Raw genomic sequence first — 22,403 nt, 5'->3', positions numbered from 1 at the left:
TGATTTAATACATTCACTGTAGATCAGTGTTCTTCAGCCCTGGTACTCAGGACTCACTGTCCTGCATATATCCCTCCTCAAACACCTTCACCAGGTTTAAACTGAGGTCCACACAAGTCTGGCCCGCTAATGTGATTCAGATGTGTTTGGACGGAGAAACATCTGAAGGACGGTGTGTCCTGTTTATCAGGGCTGAAGAACACTGCTGGAGACGATGAGATATTCAGTCTTTGCTATTTTACGATGACGAAAATGACTCAGAAATAGTTTCACTATCTGTTTCAATGGTTTTTCACAGATTGATGGATCGCTACTTGTCTTTGCTTAGAAACTCTCTCTGACATTCTCTTTTTGAAATTCATTTCCCTTTTGAGATTAATAAAGTATTGTGAAGTGAAAATTAAATTAAATTCCACTTTCCCTGAAGGGAAATTGACTGTTGTGATTAAAATTAGGCAATTTAACACCAGTTGGGTTAAATAAAGACTTTTATACCCAATCATGTCACCAAACCATTACTAATTAATTCAAATAGTTGGAAAGTGAATCCTCAATGTGTGGTATAATATATTGTTTCCATTTTCTTGGTTATAGCTCAACTTTTCAGACTTGTTGCTAAAATTAAGAAGTAAAATGTCTCACTTTCAATATTTCCAATATTCTGTTCCCTATTGTGAGTAAAATATGGGTTTATGAGCTTGCTGGGTTGATTGTTGATGGGAGTTGGTTTCTTTATGTCTTTATGGATCTGGCAATTTTGATGTGTGATTCGGAAAAGTGGCATTTCTGCACTGCAGTCAAACAGTGGGAATGCTTAACCAGTTCCCCAAAGGTGAATATTTTCACACTGATCTTTCAGACGCCAAACACGGTCTGAGAAGTTAATGTGGAGGAAAAGGACTCTGTTTTAGTGAGCCAGGCATTTAGAGTCAACAAGCTTTCCAATGATTGCTTTGGGTCCAACAATTTTTCAGCAAAAGCTTGACAGATTTCTGCAGACGTGTCGATCTAGAACCTAAATACTATAGCGATTTGAGGCAAAATACAAAACAAGACCCTCAAGCTGAAGGATTGACTTTGAATAATGGAAATGTGGAATAAGAGGCATATCTTTAAAAATAAGGCAATAAAGTCATACTACAGAGAGGACAGAAGTCGCAGTGTTGATCTGCCTTCATAATGTGAAGCTCTGTTCTCGAGTCATTCCCTTTAACGCAGCATATTCATAAATAAAGTAATAGGATCCACACATTTGTCAGAGTTGTTCACACTCAGAGACGCAGCTCACTGACAAAATAAACACTCAGTCATCACTTTATCACCGGCAATCTCCGAGGCTCCGAGAGTGTGATCACTAGCGACGTGTCACCCTCGCTGTGTGCTCGCGGCCCTCCAGCCGTCTCGTCCAAGCACCAGATAACATTCAAAACATGTTGGTCTTGTGGAGAAACCCAAAACAAACACATGTCTGCATTCGTTTTACAGCCATTGTTTGAAGCTAATGAAGTCCAGACAAGAAGATCGGCGGATGTTCTCGAGAATAATTTAGTCCTCGGGCATTTTGTTTTACAAGCAAGGGTCGAGAGATTGTCAAGTTGAGATACTGAGAGTATATCCAACATCCAAGACATGGAAAAAAAAAAAAAAAAAAAAAAAACATAAAGCAGTGTCTTGTGAATATCACGTGGGCGTTCTGGGTTATGGAAATGATCGTTCTGTGCTGTGAAACGGCTCAGATGTGACATTATACTTGTTATTCTACGCTGCAAAGCCACAACATTTCACAAACCATTACAAGAAAAGAGATAACGGCACATTTCCGCAACAGCAGCTTTGATGATATACAACAACCTTCCTGTCAGTGTCCGCTGAGGGCAACAAATCAACTTCAGTTGGAGAAAATGGCATCAGTTTTGTAGTAAAAATGCATTTATTCTCACAGCGACACATGTTTACATCCTGATACTACAGCTCTCTGTGATGCTCCGATGCCACTGCTGGCTACTTGTCTATAATATGACAATGCTTTAAAAGAGTTTTTAAGATAAAACCGGGGGATAAATTAAAGTGACAACAACAAAAAGGTGTTGATGGTAAATGTTTCTCATTCAACAGCGTGTTAAACGCTGCCTAATAAAGTCCTAAAGGTGTTTAACTTTGGACACACTTTCCCGTGAATGGGAATGGGATTGAGTTATCTTTTTATAATCCTCAATATAAATTAGATGTTAACTGAATCATAGATATAGGTAACCTCCAACAGCAGAGTTAATCTTTATTTATTGCCAGTTCCTGGTACAGTTAAAGTATGGATATTGTGTACTCCACCGCCACACGGCTGGGAGTCAGTCAAGAGCGAGCATATTTCTACACTTGCATCGGTACACTCTTCCTTGACACAGCTGCACAGAAGGCTGATTTAGGAGGACTGCAGAGGAGGTGTGGTGAGCAGTGTTCAACAGCAGCTGACAGGGGGCTGCTCGTGGCCAAAACTGACAAGGCTCACTTCTTTTTCCTCCAGTCCTGCTTATAAACATCCAACCATAGCATGAAAAGAGTGTGCACTTTCCTTTTTCACAAGAGTTTGGACAAAATGACAAACAAACAAACAAATATTATATATGTATATATATATATATATATATATATATATATATATATATATATATATATATATATATATATATATATATATATATATATATATATATATATATATATATATAATACAAGATTAACAGTATTTGCACTTTTACGCCGTAGCACAGTCATCTGTTTGTATTCAGAATCTTAGTTGAACTGTGGTTCACCTTCAAGGTTATAAGCTCTCTGTAAAATATTCAAACACCGAGTGTAAGAAGGTTTATTGTTCCTACATTCAGTAGAGTTTTTGACAGTCCGAATTGACAAAAACCATATGAAATGGGTTTTTTTTTTTATATTGTTGTTTTCCAATTGCACTCAAACCGCATGTGGAAATGATCTCCAAATGTGTTTCCGCTCGTATTTTCACAGATGTGCCTCATTCTGACCAGTCCTGTTGCACAAAAAGATTTTAAATGGTCTTTTGTATAATTTGCAGCGTGACACAATGTCTAGGAGTGACGGGGAATTCCTCTTCCTCGCCCGCCCAGAATGGTCCACTATTCTGTCCACTACACTGACACACCAGCAGAGACGGGCGTCCAAAATAAAGTACTGTAGACAGAAGCTTCCTCCATCCATGAAAACTACATTTCATTCGTAGAAAACCTGCACTTCACGAATCGTGTAACCATTTGCAACAGAAGCAAAGCCAGCTCCCCACCCTATAACTTAGTTTGTTCGTTGTAAGCACGTGGGTTACCATAGCAACCATGTGGATCTGAGGTGCTGAGAATCAGATTCGGGCTGGCAGCGTGAACATAGTCGATTCACCTTTCTTTCCGAAGATCCAGTGTTTGTGCATGCTGGTGATGAAGAAGATGGGCGTCTGGGTGAAACACATGAGGAAGTCCGTGACGGCCAGATTAATGATGAAGATGTTGGACGGTGTCCGCAGGCTCCGGCTCCTTCACACAAACACAGACAAGCTGAAACACTGACAACGTAGAAGTTAACCACCACCTACTGTATTATCGCATGTGTTGATGTCCAACATTGATGCTACATACCTGCAGAATGCATAGATGACCAGGAAGTTTCCCAGCATGCCTGTGATGCCGACCGCAAGGATGATGACGCCGATGGTGTAGTGAGCGTGATCAGGGACGTCTACTGTTGGAAACGGATGGCCGAGGACCACGGAGCTCTGCACACGCACGTGAGAGAAGCACTTATCACGATGTCAACTCATGAAAGGGCAACAGAGCAAAAAATAAAATCTATTTAATCAAACCATTGGTGAATCATTGTTTTAGCACTCAAAGTAACGCAAGGATAATTACTTTCAAGAATCTGTCAGCAAATAAAAAATGAACAAATGTGCTTGTGAATTTTGCGACACTGTCAGTTTGATTCATTGAGGCATTCCCTGGGACATGAATTTAACATGAACATCAGCGCACGTGAACGCAGTCTCACAGCTTTCTGCATAAATATCACAAATGAGACCTCATCACATTTGAAAGGCAAAACACAGCCTGCGTTTTGAGTTGGTTTGGGTTCGGCGGTGGGAGACATACGCGGCTGGCAAACAGGAACATTTTATTTTGTGTCTTAACTGACACAATTCCCTTTTTAAAATCTGAACTTTAGTCTTCAGGCATAACAACTGCAAAATAACAAACATGCAACACGTAATATATCCATCCATCCATTATCTATACCCGCTTTACCCTTTGCAGGGTCACGGGGGTCTGCTGGAGCCTATCCCAGCTATTTTCAGGCGAGAGGCAGGGGTTACACCCTGGACAGGTCGCCAGTCCATCGCAGGGCCACATACATACAAACAACCATGCACACTAACACTCACATCTACGGGCAATTTAGAATCATCAATTAACCTAGCGTGCATGTTTTTGGACTGTGAGTACCAGGAGAAAACCCATGCAAGCGTGGGCGTAATATATTATACGGCTATATGGCTTACTGTGTGATTGATGCCCTCCCCACACAATACTATGTTATTATGTGATGGTTTTGTTATTTGACAGAAGAAAAAAAAAGCAGCACATTTTGTTCCCACATGTACAGGAACAAAGAGTCTGGTTATGTATCGCCTTGCGAAAGCTGGTTCGATAAACTGGGTAACTCTGACATTTAAAGAACAAAACTGTTGATTTTGGCCTTGATGGCAACACCTTCAAATGTTATACTTAAAAGATTATAAAAGAAATCGCTGTGTGGGAGAAAATCCACTGTAAGACTGAAGAAAATGATCAAAACAAATTAAACCTCCTCAGACCTGGCACACACATATTGTATGTGGACATCACACGCTTTGTTGTCTATAGACTATATCATACTTTTTAATCTAATTTCTTAACGGGGGCCGACAGCTGCACGAAAAATACTTGCACCAGGTTTTAGGAGGTTATTGATTATTTGAAAAGGATTTTGAGTCAAACTAGAAAACTGCAATTCTGTTTCTGTGTAAAGATGTGACTGCTGAGTGCTGGAAGTTGGAGATCAGATTAGAGATTAGCAGACTTTGACAACATGTTTAAGACTTCAATAATGTGATAATGTTAATGTGTCTTCATAATTTGAAAAGCCTGGATTTTTTTTTTTTTTGGACATACTACAAATTTGAAAGTCTAACCTTATAAGTGTGTTTCAACTTTAATAATAAAATAAATTAATTTAATTTAGTGTTTAAATAACATGGAATTGTTGAAAAGTCTTTAAATATTTGAAGACTTTAAAACACTCAGCAACAATTTTTTTTGTATCATGTATCATTCGCCTTAATATAAAAGCTATTTTAATAACTCAACATTTTTACATGATTTTAAATCTTTTTTGAGTTTCAGGAGGCTTTCATTTTGAAAATACTACAGCAAAGCTTTTCCTTTTAGGCCTTCACGCAATGAGGGAGGGACTTACATTGTGAATTAATTTGCCTCTCCTTTAACTCTTCTGAAATGATTGTTCTGATCACGATAAAATGCAACAGCTTAAGTGGAGACTGTGAAACTACGTGAGTTAAAATTATAGCTTTCAAAGATCCATCCTTCAATCAGCCATCCGTCTATTAATATTTCCATCCGTTAATCTTTGTACAGTACATGATTAGATATACAATGTTTATGGTGTGTCTCAGTGTTAATCTTTGCTTGCGTCCCTGATCAGCACTTTGATCCTCAGACGTTAGTTAACACATCAAGACGTGTCTCTGGTGGAGTTTACCGTTTCGCATCAATTCAAACTCTAGTGCTCAAGGAGTCTCTCGGCACCGTGACTTCCACAGGAAATAGAAGAAGGCAGCACTTTCCTTTTTTAGATGTCAAAGATAAGTACACAGCAGCGATCAAGGAAAGCTGGTCATTTTAATGTCTCTCCATAAGTCTCAGTGTTTTCTGTACTCAACTCTATACGCGGCGTCAGGCACCGTGTCTGACTCTGAGGCTCGTGGGATTCAAGTCATGATGAAATATATTTAAAGGCTGAATCACACAGTGAGAGCATAATCCCCTGTGACTTATTTTAACTTGTAATGGTGTCTCTTCCTTAAAGGGCGCTTAATTAGTTTGCCCTCAAAGAGCACAAGGTTTCACAGGGATTTGAAGATGTCTCTATTCAATTGAATATGGTGGAAAAAAAAGTTTGAAATAAAGCTCTAATTAAAAAAAAAAAAAGTGTATAAACTTGAAATACAATATCATGCAATAAATATCCAGAAAAAGCTAAACATCTTAGGTTTTAATGATTAAAACGGCACAAAGTGTGTGGAAGTAAAAGGAAAAAAAACACAGATTCTGGAGGTGTGAATGCTGATTCAGCATGAACATATTAAAATAATAAAAACTCATCTTTGGTTATTCAAGTCTTGTACTGCACTGAATAAGAAGCCCCTCGCCCTATTTCCAGAGCAGAGACGTAACATTTTTATATGTTATGCTTCAGCAACTATTACTGTGCAGAAGGTCAGCAGGGAAACTCGACGAGGCCTCTGATTTACAGCATCACCTTAAATGTTGCGTCACAGAAAAGTCTTGTTTCAGGGTTTGGGTTGCAATGAAAAACAGAACACACAAGAGTCTAACCTTCACCCCGCCCCCCCCCCAAAAAAAACACCACACAACGAATGGTGGAGATAACAGTACAGATCGGCAGGGCGCAAGGGAGAGACAAGACAGGATATACACAAAGTGCTTTACGAGACACAAGTGCAAACGATCAGGGCAGATCTGAAAAAAGGAAGTCAAAACTAAACTTATATACAAGGACACGGGATTTCAAAATAAAACAAAAATTATATTCAAAAACCCGGGCAAAACCCAAAACCGTGACACTTGTGAAGTCACAGTTCAACAGATACGACTGCAAGAGCTACCAGCTATTAGCAGACGATACAATATATTTGTGTTGACGCAATAAAACAAACCGTCAATACCAAAAAGGATAGCATGAACAAAGAAAGCGTCTCTTCTCCGACGTTGGAACAAAGGAGTGTGCTCAGCGATCACGTAGGACTCACCACCAGTAGTGTAGGTACATGCTGAGATCCTGCCTTCTGCCTGTATTTTCTTTGTTTTGTTTTCTTCGTTTGTGAATGTGGAGCCTCTGCTGGAGTCGCCGCTCTGGCGAATATTAATACTGCCCTAGCGTGTGGCAAAATTTCAAAAAAGGGTGTATCGCCAGGCAAAACTTTGATCTTTTCCTTTGCCTCAAAAATAGTGGTTTTGGTACAACTCAGTTAGCATTCTTCTGGAGAAAAACATGTTTGAGCTGGACTCAGGTCTCAGATGGTCACCAAAGTCGTTCCACTGATTTTCATTTCGAGGGCATATCATGGATAACCATGATTTGCACTTCCAGATTCTGTATTTCCTAATGTGTAGATAACAGCTAGTTGTGATTTTGGAGCCCACGAGGAAAAACCCTGGGATGCTTATGTCCCAAGTCTTTATTTTTCCAAACCAACTACTTGAGCTCCAAATCCTGCACAGAAGAAGGGTATGCAGTAGACTTAGGAGTGGAGGGCACTGATCCAGTGGGCCTGTTGGGAATCTTGTGGATGTGCTTTATAGCAATTAGCCTGGTTTCTTATGTGACATTATCATACACAACTGCTCCCATGACAATGCCCCTAAATGCTTCTTGTTGGCAGCACACATCACATTAAAGGCACATTCAGGTGTTCTACACGCTTTCTAAAACACTTTTTGTCACATTCAGTGAATATCTCCTCAGCACAATCTAGCTGGTTTGTTTTTTACTCCGCACTCTGCAGTGGTGGGGTGTATCCCCACCTGATACACCCCACCACTGCAGAGTAATCTGAGTATTTCTGCAGATGGCAGGACTCCAAGTTGGAAGTCAGAGGTGTACAGAGTGAAGAGGAATGTTATGTGAATCTTAAATGGCCTCATCCCTTCAATCCCACAACCTGTGGTCTGTTTGTCAGGTGGTCAGTGGTCCAGGTGAGTGAGGACGGATCCACCTGTGTCTTTTAGAATTTCTCACAAACTGACAGAGGCTGGATTGTGTTAAATGCACTGGAGGAGTCACAGAAGAAAAGATCCACCCCCCAACTTCTGACTCTTAGGGTGGATTTCAACACAAGTGAAGCAAATGATGCTCTTAAAACAATGGGAATGGAAGTTCACAACTAAGTCAGAGATTCCCGTATAGGAACAAATGAGCAATGAATATGACCATAAATTTCCGACTTAGCGTTGTGCATTCTACGAACTTCAGGTCTCTTGCTAAAACTTGAACCAGTGTAGTTTAGGTTTGTAAAATATAGGTGAGTTAGCTGAATGCAAACCAGCAGTGAAACTGGCCCCAGTTTTATGAAACACAGGATAAGATGTCAATTTCCTTTGTGCAGGCACATACGTGAGAGTGTGTGTGTGTGTGTGTCGTGTTGATGGTGAGTGATTATTGCAAGGGAGGTGGGGGTGGGGGGGTAGGGTGAGGTGAAATATTCCAGAAATATATTCTTTAAGAAAATTGTAGGCTATGTTATAAAACAGTGAAGATCATTTAGAAACCAACAGTTTTTCTGTCAATGGAAAGCAGCACATTTTTTCTGGTGAGCCGTTTCACCTGAAAGCTTCACGTCAGAATTCACGCCAGAGACACTCAAACTCTCCCTGCAAGAACATTTTCCTTTTTTTACTCTCAGTTATATTTTTCCTACTCATCCCCCCACACATCATCACCAGACTACTGTACTTACGCTGAGCTATATGTTCCTCAGACTTCAGAAACAAACACACACACACACACATCTGATTTTGTTAATTCTGAAAGCTGTGCATGTGTACGCACCTCTGTGCATTTCCTAACATCTGTTTCAACAGTCCTACTTTTCTGCAGAGTCACAACCGCAAAACACTGCTGGATGGAGGACATTTTAATAGCACTGTGAAAACTGTTACGCAAGGAAAAGGGTAAAGGTTGTGAAGGTATTACTGAAAGTGGGGACAAGTTGTACAGTAGGTATCTGTAGACTAAATGTGTGGAGTGTAGATCCAGTCTGATGTCTTTATGGGAGCTTCTCCATCTCTTCTAAATCCTGGTTCTCACTTCTCTGCTTCTCACCGTCCTTGATTCATTCCCTTGTGACCCGCTGATTGTGAAAGCTTCCTTCTGTCTATTCCCCAGGCTCTCGTGACCTCACCTTCCCATCCTCCTGGTTCTGTCTCATGTTGCCTCTTTGGGCCCGAACAACGCAGGAGCAGATTCTTGCCAATCACTTGGCGAGGAGCAGGAAAAACGCACAATGAACTACTTGTGTGTGTGAGATTCGAAGGATTCAAAGAAAATGCTGGGCTGTTTTATCGCCCTACATTCTGTGAGTTTTTTTTGTTATTTTTGTTATTCCCATCAGAGGGCAGCACATACAGTAATATACTGTACATGTAAATAGTCTGGTTGCTGCCTAATGCATGGTGATATAAGACAGGGAAAGATAAATAAGTGCACTGAGACTTCCAATGAAGATATGGGATAAAAACGGTTTGGAGAGACAGATGAGGAAGGACGGACGGGAAGAGAATATAGTCATGTACGGAAATTAGCCAAGCAGTTCTTAATCCTGTGATCCTTTTGTTTGTTTTTCTGGTGCAAAAACCTGATAAAAATAATCTGATCACAGGGGACCTTAGGTAATTACAACCTCAGACAAACAACACCATCCAACCGTTTTCACTGTGCCATTAGGAAACAAAAAGGAAAACAAGCTAAAATCATGTGGCCAATACTGGGGACCCCCACGAAGAAATACTTTTAATATCCACTTCTAGCAGGCCATCCCAGCTGTTCCCAGTAGATTTGCTGGTGTGCTTCAGATCATTTTTTTTTATTGCATGCTGTTTTAGCTTTAGAAGTCGAATGGCCTCAAGAAAACTCTTGAGTGGTCCATGGTGGACTCGGTGATGTAAAGACCTCCAGCAATCCCAATTCTTCACCACACCACTGCCGTGCTGGACTGAGAGTATGACGCGTTGCTTCTGAAATACTGCTTGGTCTTTGCCAAACATGCCACTGAGGCAAAACGACTCCCCTTAGGTCTCACCTGTCCACAGGACATTGTTTCAGAAGTGTTATGATTTGTTCAGATGCAGACTTGTGACCCTCGGTTGTGCTTCCATGTTGCTTATGGACAGAACAGGATTTCTGCCGCCAGTCCCTCCGGACAAATCTACGTGCTTAATCCCCCTCTAAATGTGCTGTCATGGACTTTAACATTCAAATTGCTCAAAGGGGCCTGCCGGATCTGAGATAAAGTGCTTACATTTAAAAAAATAATTATTTAAATTTCTCTGAGTATGACGCAACCTGGTATTTCCACTCTAGGGATGATTAGAATTAGAAGTTGTCCTGAATTCTTTCCACTAATCAAAAGTCTTTCTCACTGAAGAACATTGACTACGTTTACATGCAGTCAAAATTTGGGTTATTGCTAATATTCCGGTTACTGAAACATTCGGAATATTCCGTTTACATGCGTGAGCAAACAGGGTTATCCCTGTTTACATGGTAATTAATCATTCGGGATATCTAGATCAAACCAGCGATGCACGGAGAACATCATGACGCAATTACCGTCATTTCTGCTTCTTCTTCCTGTATCCAAATTCAAAACAAATGCTGCTTCGCGCAACTTTTCGCTCACCTTCTTGTAAATCTCACTATCCCGGTACTTTTCTCCTCCCCGCTGCCATCAAAATGTATAACCAGGCCTGCTCTCAGTAGCCAGTGGACAATAATATGTGCAATAATATAAGATGTGCAATATCTGCCAATCTGCCAGTCTACCTCACAACACTCCACCTGCTTTTTCTGCACCGTTTCTTCTTTCAACCAACTGTATATACTGTTCATATTCTGTGATTATACATATTTTATATGTAATTTTTGTATTTTTATATATTTTTTATTCTGACTTTTCAGTCTTTTTACAACCTCCCCTGCATGTGTGTGCTAAGTGTACTGCTGACAACAAAAATAAGTGTCCCCACTGAGGGAGAAAATAAAGGATATCTTATCTTATCTTATCTTATCTTATCTTATCTTATCTTATCTTATCTTATCTTATCTTTCTACCATCCACAAATGCCAAAATGTTCATATCCTTCATTACATTTATGAAGTGATTAGTCTCCTCCTCACTCCAAAAGTGTGGCGTGGTCTTGCGTTTCTCCGTGTTTAGAAGTACGTCCTGGACTCAAAAGACCAAGATTCCTTGTGAACAGAGCATGCGCAGAAAACAAATTCATGTTCAGTTTGATGGGGATATCCCGTTAGGCGTTTACATGACCGAATATTCGGGTTCTAAAAGGAGGAACCCAGGGGTCATATTCAGGTTTTTAAAAACCCGAATATGAGCAAATTCTGGTTATTCAAAGGGGTTATTGGTGTTTACATGGCCGTGCAAAACCGGGTTATTGCTAATATTCGGGTTTTAAAAGGGTTATTTGACTGCATGTAAATGCAGTCACTGAAGTCCAAGTGTTTGGAAGTGGTTTTAAAACCCTTTCCTTTCTGATGGGCACAAACAACTGCTTCTCTAACACCATTGCTTATGTCTTTCCTGCGTGGCATTGTATAAACTGACCCCCTGAATGCTCAAGGTCAGTTAACAACCAGAACAACATCTGCTGATGATCAGTTCATCAAGGGCTGATTATTAGCAGGACCTTTAACTTACCTTCTTAAATTCCTCTTTTCTTTGTCTTTTTGTCTTCATTTTTGTCAAATAAGTAAAGACACAATGAAAAAACGCTATATGTTGTTCTTTCTCAGAGGTCATTTCACCTAACACTCACACACAAAAAACATGTGATTCAGGTGTGACCACATGATCAGCACATAATATAAACTTTTTGTACAACAGAAACATATATGACCCTGTAGCAGCCTGGATTGGTTTAATAAACATGGCTGAGGGGTTTCCCTGGAATAAAAATACACTTTCGGTGACATTATTCTTGCCTGTGTGGAGCGGCCGTCATTATTTGTCGATATATATTTTTGCCTCAGTGCGCCATGGACCGTTCATGACTCAGTGTTTGTATATTAACGGGAAAATGAGGTGCTTCACCCGCATATAAAAGGGCTCCAGATTCAGTTACGTACTTCAGGCAGTAAAAATTCATGACCCGGTTTCACTGGAAGGTGTCCAATAATTTGGAGAATACAAACAGACCTGAATGGTGCTGGGGTTTTCAGCTTATCGGGGTGTGGTCTCGGCGTCAGCTTCGACCATCACTTTAATACGTCAGTGATTATCCTGTTTTATTTTTCTAAGCGAAATATTCATCTGTTCCTTTCAAATGATAGGTCACAGTTGTTTTAGCCCAAGGACATCAAGTATGGCGAGACGTCACCTCCCACAAAAGGATGACAGGTTTACAAAGTCCTTTGAAAATCTTTATATCAAATCCAACAAAAAAATGCCAGATTTTTGATAGAAAATGACCCATGAATTCCCAAAACCTCCCTCTCTTTTCCTTCTCTAATAAATGTTGGAGTATTTCTCTGCACAATTTAAATCTTGTGTTCTTGGATTTTTTTTTAACTCGGCTGATTTAAGTTCGGGGATCTTCTGTCCTGCACCTGCTGAATGCTAATGAAGACAACACATCACTTGTTCGGTCAGTTATTGGGAGGTGGAGGTGGGTGGAGTTGGAGGTATAAAGTCACTTTTAACTTAACCTTGTCCTCACTCCACATGTCTGTGACACCAGCTCCCTGTTCAACTGTCAGCATACTGACACCCGTCAGATCTGTGATCGTGTTTTTTCTTCATTTGGTGCCAACTAAGTACAAAGAGTGAAGGCAGTTCCTGAGTGAGCACTCTTCGACAGGTTGACGGCCACTTGCATGCATCCGTCACATAACACTAACAAGCTTTTCCACTTGCTGGGCCGTTCAGACAACCATGACTTGCTGTCTCGTAGCTCGGTGGAAACAGCAGGTTCAAACGCTTCACGATCTGACAAAAACCCGGACATTGTATGGCCACTTAGGGTCCGTTTCACAAAGTGGGTAATGTTGAACCTGAACTCTGAGTTTTCCATTTCCAGAGGTGGCAAATCCGGCTTCAGAAAGTAAAAGTCCTGCCATATATTTGTTCTGTCCATTCACTAAAACCAGGTGAGTTCACTAATTAGCTCATCTACCTGGCTGAAGAGCTGTGCTGATTAGAATCAGCTGGTTGAGTGAATGGACAGAACAAATACATGGTAGGACTTTTACTTTCTGAAGCCGGATTTGCCACCTCTGTCCATTTCACAAAGCGAGGTTACTTAACCCCGAGCGAGAGGGCTCAGAAACCAAGGTAACTCATACTTGGAGTCTGTTACCGTAGTAACTAACTCCGAGCATTTTGTCACAGTCAGCCTATATGATCGTGTCCTTCCGTGTATCACGAACGTATGTTCATACTTCACACAAAATACCCTGGGTTGTTAATTATTTGAGCTGATATACACTTGCAAATGTCAGTTTTATTAATAACGACACAAATACTTTATACATTAGAAAGTGAAAGATGCAGAACTGAGAGAAAAGTGACCCACTCATAATCCCCCATAAGCCTCCCCGCTTCTTTTTATCCCTTCAACTCAAACATATAAACGTTCCAGTTTTATTCTTTTTCCAGTAGCTACAAAGTCATCAAGTAGCCTAATTAACGTGATTTAAAAGTTGACAACGTTAATTTCTCCAAATAATTTGTTTCGAGCTCAGACTGGTGTGAGTAAAGAAGCGTCTCCTCGGCATCTATCAGTGAGACTGGATGCATCTTATTTCCCAGCTTGAATGATTTCATCCTTTGATTTTTCCCATTGAGACAAAATGTTTAATGTGAATACAACCGCCTGCTACGTTTGAGCTGCCCGTCTGAAATATGTGAGCCTACTTCATGTTCAACCATCTCAAATGTTCTTTTGGCCACCAGGATTGCGCCTACATGACAGTGAATATTGAAAACAGTATATCACATTCATTTATCATTCATATGAAACAGTTGTTAAATATTTTAATTCGTCTACATGTTCACCCGCTCTGCTATTTCCTCAATCAGCTCTTTTTTCTTCGCTGTGGCAGTTGTTCATTATATGATTGCCCTAATTTGTTCAGTTTCAGCGAATCGAAATAGTGAAGATCACTTCTGCCTACTATGCGTTGCCATGGTGAATCTGACCTCCACTGATGGTGGCTCTGTATAGCTGCTCAGAGTGTACGTACTCGTAGTTGACCGAGCCAACCTGAACACCTTCCCTGAAACCGAAAACTCAGAGTTTCTGAGTTGGTTTATCCGAGTTCATTTTTCGCCTCGGAGTTTGTTGAACCTCCTTTGTGAAACAGGCCCCTGGTCCCCAGCGCGCGTTCTGTCAACAACATACAAGCCACAAGTTCCTGTGCAAACGATACTCAACATCTGTTGGCTCGTTTGAATTCTTACTGATGGGTGACTTTGTACGAAGAGACCACCATTTTGTCTTTTTGTCTATTTTTGGATTAACCAAAGGTTGGGAGGAGTCTGCTCCCGTCAAGATGGTGTCCCTAAAATAATAATAACAATAATAAAATTAATAAAAATAATGTCACAGACAGCTTGTCCACATCTTTTTATACACTGTATTTTTGTTTTTATTGGGAAAGACCTTTTGCTGTTTTGATCTCAGATCTCCCCCACAAGCACGTCCAAGGATTCCTCTCGTTCTGTTACGTTTTTCCTTTTTCTTGTGCGTCATTACTTTTTTTCTTGAGCCTCTTAGTCGCCCCTGAAGTCCACTCAGCCCCAGTGGACTTTGAGCCTGCCCAATCATTATTCATTTGTGCGATCGTGCTGTAAAGCATTCGGTCCAGCCACAGGGAATCCACTGGGACTTTGGGTGGTCTTTGTCATTTGTCGAGAGATAAGTGGGAAACCATGAGAACTAGACCACGCCTCTTCTTCTCAGTTGTCAAATATTCTTTCTTTTTTTTAATACATTTTTATCCCAGATTTTTTCCATTTTCTTTTTATCCCCCAGTGCTCCTACGGTCCTACCTAAGTCAGTCCTGTGCATTGCTCCCTCTAATCTCTAATCTCTAGGTAGTGTAAACTCTAGTGTGTTAGAGTTGCTCCTGTAGTTTCTTGTGCTGGCCCCCCCTTTTCTTCTCTTTTTTCTCTTTTGTACATGGTGCAGCATCCTCTGCCGGTGGCAAAGAGCAGGCGGGGGAGAGATTTGTCTGTCAAGACTCCTCTCCCTGGCCCTGCCCCTTCTCAACCTTTCCCCGACCCTGCACCTAACCTGGAACTTGCTGATTGGGCCGGAGCTTCGGGAGCTGCGTGCTTGCCTGCGGTCCCCACCCCCGGTCATCCCGTTGCTGCTTCCACCTGCCTGCTGTGTTGTTGACGTCCCCGACCCCCAGTCTGGCCCTCGGCAGGAGGGTCCCCCCTTACGAGCCTGGTCCTGGTCCAGGTTTCTTCCCTCCTAGAGGGGAGTTTTTCTTGCCGCTGTTTGGCTTAAGGTTTTTCTCCCACTATGGGAGTTTTTACCTGCCATTGTTTATGTAATAATTGCTCGGGGGTCATGTTCTGGGTCTCTGTAAAGCGTCTAGAGACAACTTTTGTTGTATTAGATGCTATATAAATAAAATTGAATTGAATTGAACTCTACCAACACCGGGAGGCCCTACACTGAGCTCAGGCCTCCTCCTTACTTGAGGAGTGAGCAGCTTCTTTTCACCAGACAGGGTGAGGTTTCTCTGGCTGGACGTAGCGCGTAGAAGGATCACGTTATTCAGGCCAGATCCTCCCCACCCCGTGTGGCGCCCCGGCTGGCCAGAAGGGGCATGTATATCCCAGGACTGCTGCATGTTTTTGTGAGGGTAGCTCACATTAGCTACCCAAGGGAACATGGGGAGAACATGCAAACTCCACACAGAAAGGCCCTTCCACCAACCCCACCCAGGGTGTGGGTGCTGAGGTCATGGGGGAACTAACACACACTTCAGCACCCACAGCGTCCCCGGTGGGAATTGAACCCAGGACCTTCTTGCTGCGAGATGGCTGCACTACCAGTTGCGCCGCTGCACCACCGTGCCCCCTTTCAAATAGTCTTTCTAATTAAATCAAAACATATATTTTAGCTTGGAGAAAGGGAAAAAAAATATTGGTGCTGCATAAATGTTCATCAGCCAATTTTGACACCTTTCCAGTCGGGCTGACATGTGTGTTTGAGGCGTCAGGAAGCCTGTGTGAGGCAGGGCTAACGAGCATCTTTAAGCTTCAAAAACTGTTTTGTTTTGCCTATAATTAGCACAACTACTTAAAAGAAAGTAATATGATGTATCCATTGAATATTTTATTAAAAGTCAGGAGTGCAATGATAAATTGAGGAAGGTTACAGATGTTATTTTTTCCCCTCACTCAAAGGTTTAATAATACTTCAGGATCCTACATACTACAGGAGCTTTACAAATGAAGATGCCAGAATCAGCCGAATCTCCCCACCGTGTCATCAGTTAAACAGTTAGTTAAAAAAATGAATAGTGTCTTATCAACACCAGATTAATCACAGAACCAGATAATAAAGGACAACCCTCACATCCATCAATGTGTCCTTTTGAAGGCAAAAATGAAGAGATCACTTCTGTTACACCAACACACCCCACCAAAGTGCACACACACACACACCTACAAAAATGAGCATTTAGAAGCTGAACTCACATATTTATTACTCTGCAGAGAAAGTGGATTAGACTGAGAGAGGCAGAGGCAACAAACTGTGGTGAGAGGAAAAGTAGCTCTGAATAGGAATGTGAAAACCCTTGAGAGTTTTTCACAGAAAGCCATACTTTTTTCAGAGTGTCGGTTCCCATCTGTCTCAGCAAAAGCTCCCCCAAGGGTTCTCTCACTGTAAGCTTCCCAGCACTTCTGTTATGAACACCAGACGTCGAAAAGGTGGAGTAAGTGAAGCCTACAGATCCGAGCCTCAGAGTCGGAACCTCCACTGAACCGCTCTCACTTGTTGAGCTGAAGCTGTTGTAGCATCTTACAGGTGTCTATCAGAAATGTCTGTCTCAGGGCTTGAGGCTTTAGCGGGTGCCTTCGGGTCAAAGCGGTCCGTTCTCTATTCATGTGATGTATTCTTAATAGACTTCAGTTCAGGGGTGAAAAGACTGATGGATTTCCTTGAAGGCTGTGGCTGAACTAATCCCACTCTCAGACAGAGGGAGACAGGGGTCTGATCCTGCGTGAGACTTTGTAATCAAACTGGTAAACATAAAAAGTTTTTGTGAGAATTAAAACAAAGAAAAAAAATGTAGAAGGGCGACATCAGCGACGGAACCGCCATGATCACATGGTTTGTTTAAAAAAAGTTTTTAAAACAGGAAACAATTCAAAGTCATCGATCATTTATGTTATAAGAACGTACAGATTGATTAAGGTCAATAAAAATATCTGATATGAACTGATAAATTAAGTTTATCAATCAAATTGGCGTGTTTGCTTGTTAGGGGACCATGTAATGAAATAAAAATACTTTTCTTTGGTCGAGAGCGTATATTTAGGTCTGCATTAATCACTAAGTCAAAAACACAACCCTGCTCCCTCGTTTTGATTTGCTGAATCTTTGAAGTTCAGATTTACAAGATACTGTGGCATCACTGACCCAGCTCAGACTAAAATCGGCCAGCCTCCCCACCTACAGTACCCCACCCAGCTTAGCAGCAAGCAGCATTTACTGTTCCTTGAAAGTGAGTAGCAGGAAGCGAAAAAAAAAAAAGCACACCCTGCAGAGGAGGTGGATTCAAGTGTCAGACTCCGCTGAAACCAGCGACTATGAACAGAGCAGTAAAGACATGTGGAAAAGAGGCTTTTGTTCTTTATCTCTGCGGTATTTGGACTATAACAGGTCAGACATTTCATGAAGACTTCATAAAATCATATCAAGATGATGGTGTTTTCTTCAATGCAAAACCTGTGGGAAAAATGTGTGTATAAAAATGTATATATATATATACATATATATATATATATATATATATATATATGTATATATACATATATATACATATATTTATATATATATATACATATATATATATATATATATATATATATATATATATATATATATATATATATATATATATATATATATATATATATATATATATATATATAACGACGGTATATCAATGAGGATGGAGACAAGTCTATTCGTCCTGAGACATGTTAAAGAAATACTATCATAAAAATGAAATAAAATTTACCACATAAAAAATAATATGATCTGTTTCATCACAGAAGTCACTTACTTCTGACTGTGGCCGCGGGATTTTAAAATCCCACCAGAATAAAGCAGGGAGCCACCGAGGAATGTGCGCTGCGCTCCTGCCTTTATTCAGCGCTGCTGCTGAATGAACGGAGAGCAGACGCGCAGGAGGAGGACGCTGTCATTCATGAATTCATGAATTCATTCATCCACCCAGAGCAGAAAACCTCGCTCATTCGCAAATCTCTCGTCTGACAATTCTTATATTTTATGGCACTTCAGCTTGAAGAATAAGCCTTTTTTTTCCCTCTCTCTCTCTGTTTTCACCTGTGGTCAGCTGCCTGGCTGCTGTGGATCAGGTTTGCTGCGCATCGCTGCAGAGCGCACGGCTCTCCAGTCATGCCCACAGCTGTCCTTCCAGCATCCACATCCAAACATCCAAACATCCAAACACACACCTGGAGCAGCAGCAGCAGCAGCAGCGGCCGGACACTTACAGCTGTGGCTGCCGGAGACAGCTCCATGAGCCGGTGCCGGTTGATGGAGCTGATATTCCAGGGTGCGCGGACGGTGGGGTCCGGTGTCGGGACCACCGGTCCAATCTGGAGCCGGGAGTCCATTCCACGCTGGTTAAAGTGAGGATAGCTGTGGAAGTTGACTTGGACAGGTTTTGAGCGTGTATGAGGTGGTCTAAGAGTCCATGGCGCCAGTGATCATTGCCACCCTGCTCCTACATCCCCCACAGAGCAACTGTAGTACAACAGCTGTGGAGCTGGGAAAGACTTGCTCTCTCTCCCTCTCTCTGCCTCTTTCCCTCTCTCTGTGTTTTCTCGTCCAATCCCTGGTCCGGGGAAGCCTCACACTGTGTCAGTAGGTTTCCAAGTGTGAGCATACTGAAGATAGAAATTACTTTCATTCCGTTTATTTGCTTGATAAAAGCCATTAGAATAGTATCCTGTGCCACCTCTGCATCACTTTACCTCCATACCTTTATCTTAATTTTAATATGCTTTCTTCTGTGCTTCCAGACGAGGAAAGGGAAAAATTAATCACAGTTTCATGCGGCAAAAGATAAAGTTATTTATCACGTTATCTGTGTCCTATGCTATGAGACCATTTGGCTTAACTTGGAAATTATTTCACCGTGTGTATGACCTGCAAAAGTCATGCTCATGTCTGTATTAGCAACCTTAACAGATACAATCTGTATTTATTTCATTGCACACATGACTCACTTCCAATAGATGGAAATTGTGGATTGAGGGTGAATCTGTGGGGAAAGGTCATGGCAGACCAGGCAGCTGCAACCGCAAAAGAGGGAATAGATAATAGATAATGGAAGGATTACGTTTTGATTTCAGGGTTGCTTTGGTCCGGCATTAGGTGTATGCGTCTAAAGTAATCCTAAAAGCAAAAATAGGATAGAAAAAAAAGGAGTGAGGAAGTTAAAAATTGATTAGAATGGAGTATTAAAAGAGATTTTCCCACCTTCCTGTGATTGTGTCCTTTCTGAAGATAGGTCTTGTGCCCAAGGCCCATTCATGTGCTGCTTTGATGAGTGCCTCAGTGTTGTAACCTTTCACAGAACACCGGAATGTCACAAGTTAGTTCATATTTATTTCGGTCAATCACAAGCATAAAAATCAACAAACAAGATAACAAACATCCACAGGTTTTTCCCTGGTCAACATTGTGATTATTTTGACCGAAAAGGTCTGGGCTTGAAGCATAAAGCTTATCTGGCCCACCTTTTAACAGAATAGAATATACAAAAAGAACAAATGAAGTATCAGGAGGCTACACAAAATAATAATAATAATAATAATAATAATAATAATAATAATAATAATAATAATAATAATAATAATAATAATAATAATAATAATAATAATAATAGCTTAAATAACTGTAATAATAGTAATAGTAATAATAATGATGATAATAATAATAATGATAGCTCTGAAAACAGAAAGTGAAAAGATGCTAAAGAAACCGACAAAACCAATTTACTTTGTCATTTCATCTCATGCACAAGGTGCTTCACAAAAAATAAAACATCAATAATAACATGAATAAAACACTACAATAAAAGTAGAAATACAATAAAAACAACGGTCACTTGCCCTTCATGTGTTTCAGTCTGATTGCCCTAAGTGTTTCCACCTGTCCCCTATTTCCCTCCATGTGTTTAAATAGTCTGTGTCCCCCTTGTCTTGTGCCAGTGTCTTCATCCTTGTCCTGAACCAGAGCCTTGGTCCACGTCCACAGCCATAGTACGCCGTATGTTCCTCGTGATGAGTGATTTATTTATTTATTTTTGGTTTGTCATTTTTCCCTTAGCTTAGATTCATAGCCCTTTGTTTATTCCTTGTTCAAGAGTGATTTTTTTTTTTTTGTAGCCAAATTATTTTATATAGGCAGGTTTTTCCTTTTTGTGTTTGTTTCTTTTATTATTTTTTCCCTCCTCTTGGAATGTTTATTGTCCTCTTTATAGTCAGAGTATAGTGTCTAGTTTCATTTGTTTGTCACTCGGTCCGAGGTCGAATTCAATAAAAGCCTTTTATCTAATATTTCTGCATCTGAGTCCTGCTTTGAGTCTCGGCCTGACAAGATGGAGTGTAGAGGCTTAGTAGGTCCTTAATATAGGAGGGGGGCTGACCATGCAGAGCTCTAAAAGTCAGCCCCAAGATTTTAAAGTTGTCCTTCAGACCAACCTTTTCTAGCCGCTAGTAGATCTCCTCAATGTCAGCCACCTCTTTGCTCTAATAGCCGTGTATTAGTTTCTCTTTCCATGATGGTTTTTCCACCATCTTTTCTTCCTCCTTACTGAGGTGTTCACTTAACATTTCACCATTAGCGACCATCTTCTGGATGTATTGTGTAACCCACCTGGGTTTCAGAACTTCATGTTGTGGAACGGTGCAGTTCCATGGCCGACCAGAGGGTGGCGCGTCCGCTATGAGTAAACCACGTGTGTTCACTCTCTTTTCGGCAGAAGTCATGGCCAAGAGCACAGCTTACCAACTGAGAACTCCCGGTAACGAATAAACACTCCTCACACCAGAAATTCACCATAATTCACCTGGTACACACTGTTAACAAGTTATTTGTTTGTCAGGGTGTTACATTGTGTGAGGTTTCAGCTGGAATGGAGAGCCTCTGTTAGCAGGCCTTAGCTCCGGTAAGAAATGCTAATGCTAATGCGCCATCTTGGCTATCAGGACTCCCTTTGACTGTGTTACTCTTGATTCATGAATAAAAACCAATTGGAGCTGTGATACTGTCGCCAAGAGTACGAGAGACTACACAGATACGGATACATATCATTTTAGTGGTGATAAATGAGTGTAAAAAGATCGCTAATTACGTTAGCACCAAGCTAATCCCGCTAGCCGCGAGCTAATTGTGCACTGTCATGCTAAGGTTCACTTACACTATGCAGCTGTGATACTGTAGCAGAGCAGTAACAGTGTTTTACACCATTAAAGGTGCCTTATATTTAATTGTTTGAGGTTAAAGTTATGTTACTGAAGGAGTATTGATTGATTACCTGTATTGTTAAGGTAATTTAATGGTTTAAATATGCTCAAGTGAATACATAAGGGCTGTTTGATCCCTCCTAACAGTTAAAAGAAGGCTGAATATTAAAGGGCCAATGTTTAATTAAAAATGTGTTACAATTACAGTGCTGTTAAAAGAGCATAAATAGATTTAATGTGTTAATATAAATAGTGAGTTTAAATATATTATATTTCATTTACATGTTGAAGTGAATGTTGTGATTTGGTGTGCATGATTTGCAGCTAATTGACACTGGGATATCTTGTGTGATGTAATTCTATTCATTTTGCAATGATTAGACAGTGTGTATCTTTCATGATTGATATATTAAGAGAGGAAATGTTAATGATAGTGATGATTTAAGGAGATCGATTGAGAGAAAATTATATTATAACATGCATTCTTCGCTGTTTGCATAGATTGTTTTTTTACCCAGACCGAGTCGATCGGGATCTGAACTTAATGTTCAGT

At 40.7% G+C, this 22,403-nt stretch overlaps 1 protein-coding gene across 1 annotated transcript in view; it reads right to left on the bottom strand.

The window, feature by feature from the left end:
* Positions 1-19,100, bottom strand: part of LOC133418785 (melanopsin-A-like) — a 50,882-nt gene extending 31,782 nt beyond the window's left edge. Inside the window, exons 1-3 of the mRNA XM_061707618.1 lie at positions 18,869-19,100; positions 3,654-3,790; positions 3,418-3,551 (exon numbers count right to left, since the gene is read on the bottom strand). Coding sequence (XP_061563602.1) covers positions 3,418-3,551; positions 3,654-3,790; positions 18,869-18,991 — 394 coding nt within the window. The 5' untranslated portion in view covers positions 18,992-19,100. The remainder of the gene's footprint in view (positions 1-3,417; positions 3,552-3,653; positions 3,791-18,868) is intronic.
* Positions 19,101-22,403: the final 3,303 nt, after the last annotated feature.

This window comes from Cololabis saira, chromosome 19 (assembly GCF_033807715.1).
Source record: "Cololabis saira isolate AMF1-May2022 chromosome 19, fColSai1.1, whole genome shotgun sequence".
NCBI classification, from domain to species: Eukaryota; Metazoa; Chordata; class Actinopteri; order Beloniformes; family Belonidae; genus Cololabis; species Cololabis saira.
This window is presented reverse-complemented; position numbering and strand designations above follow the sequence as displayed.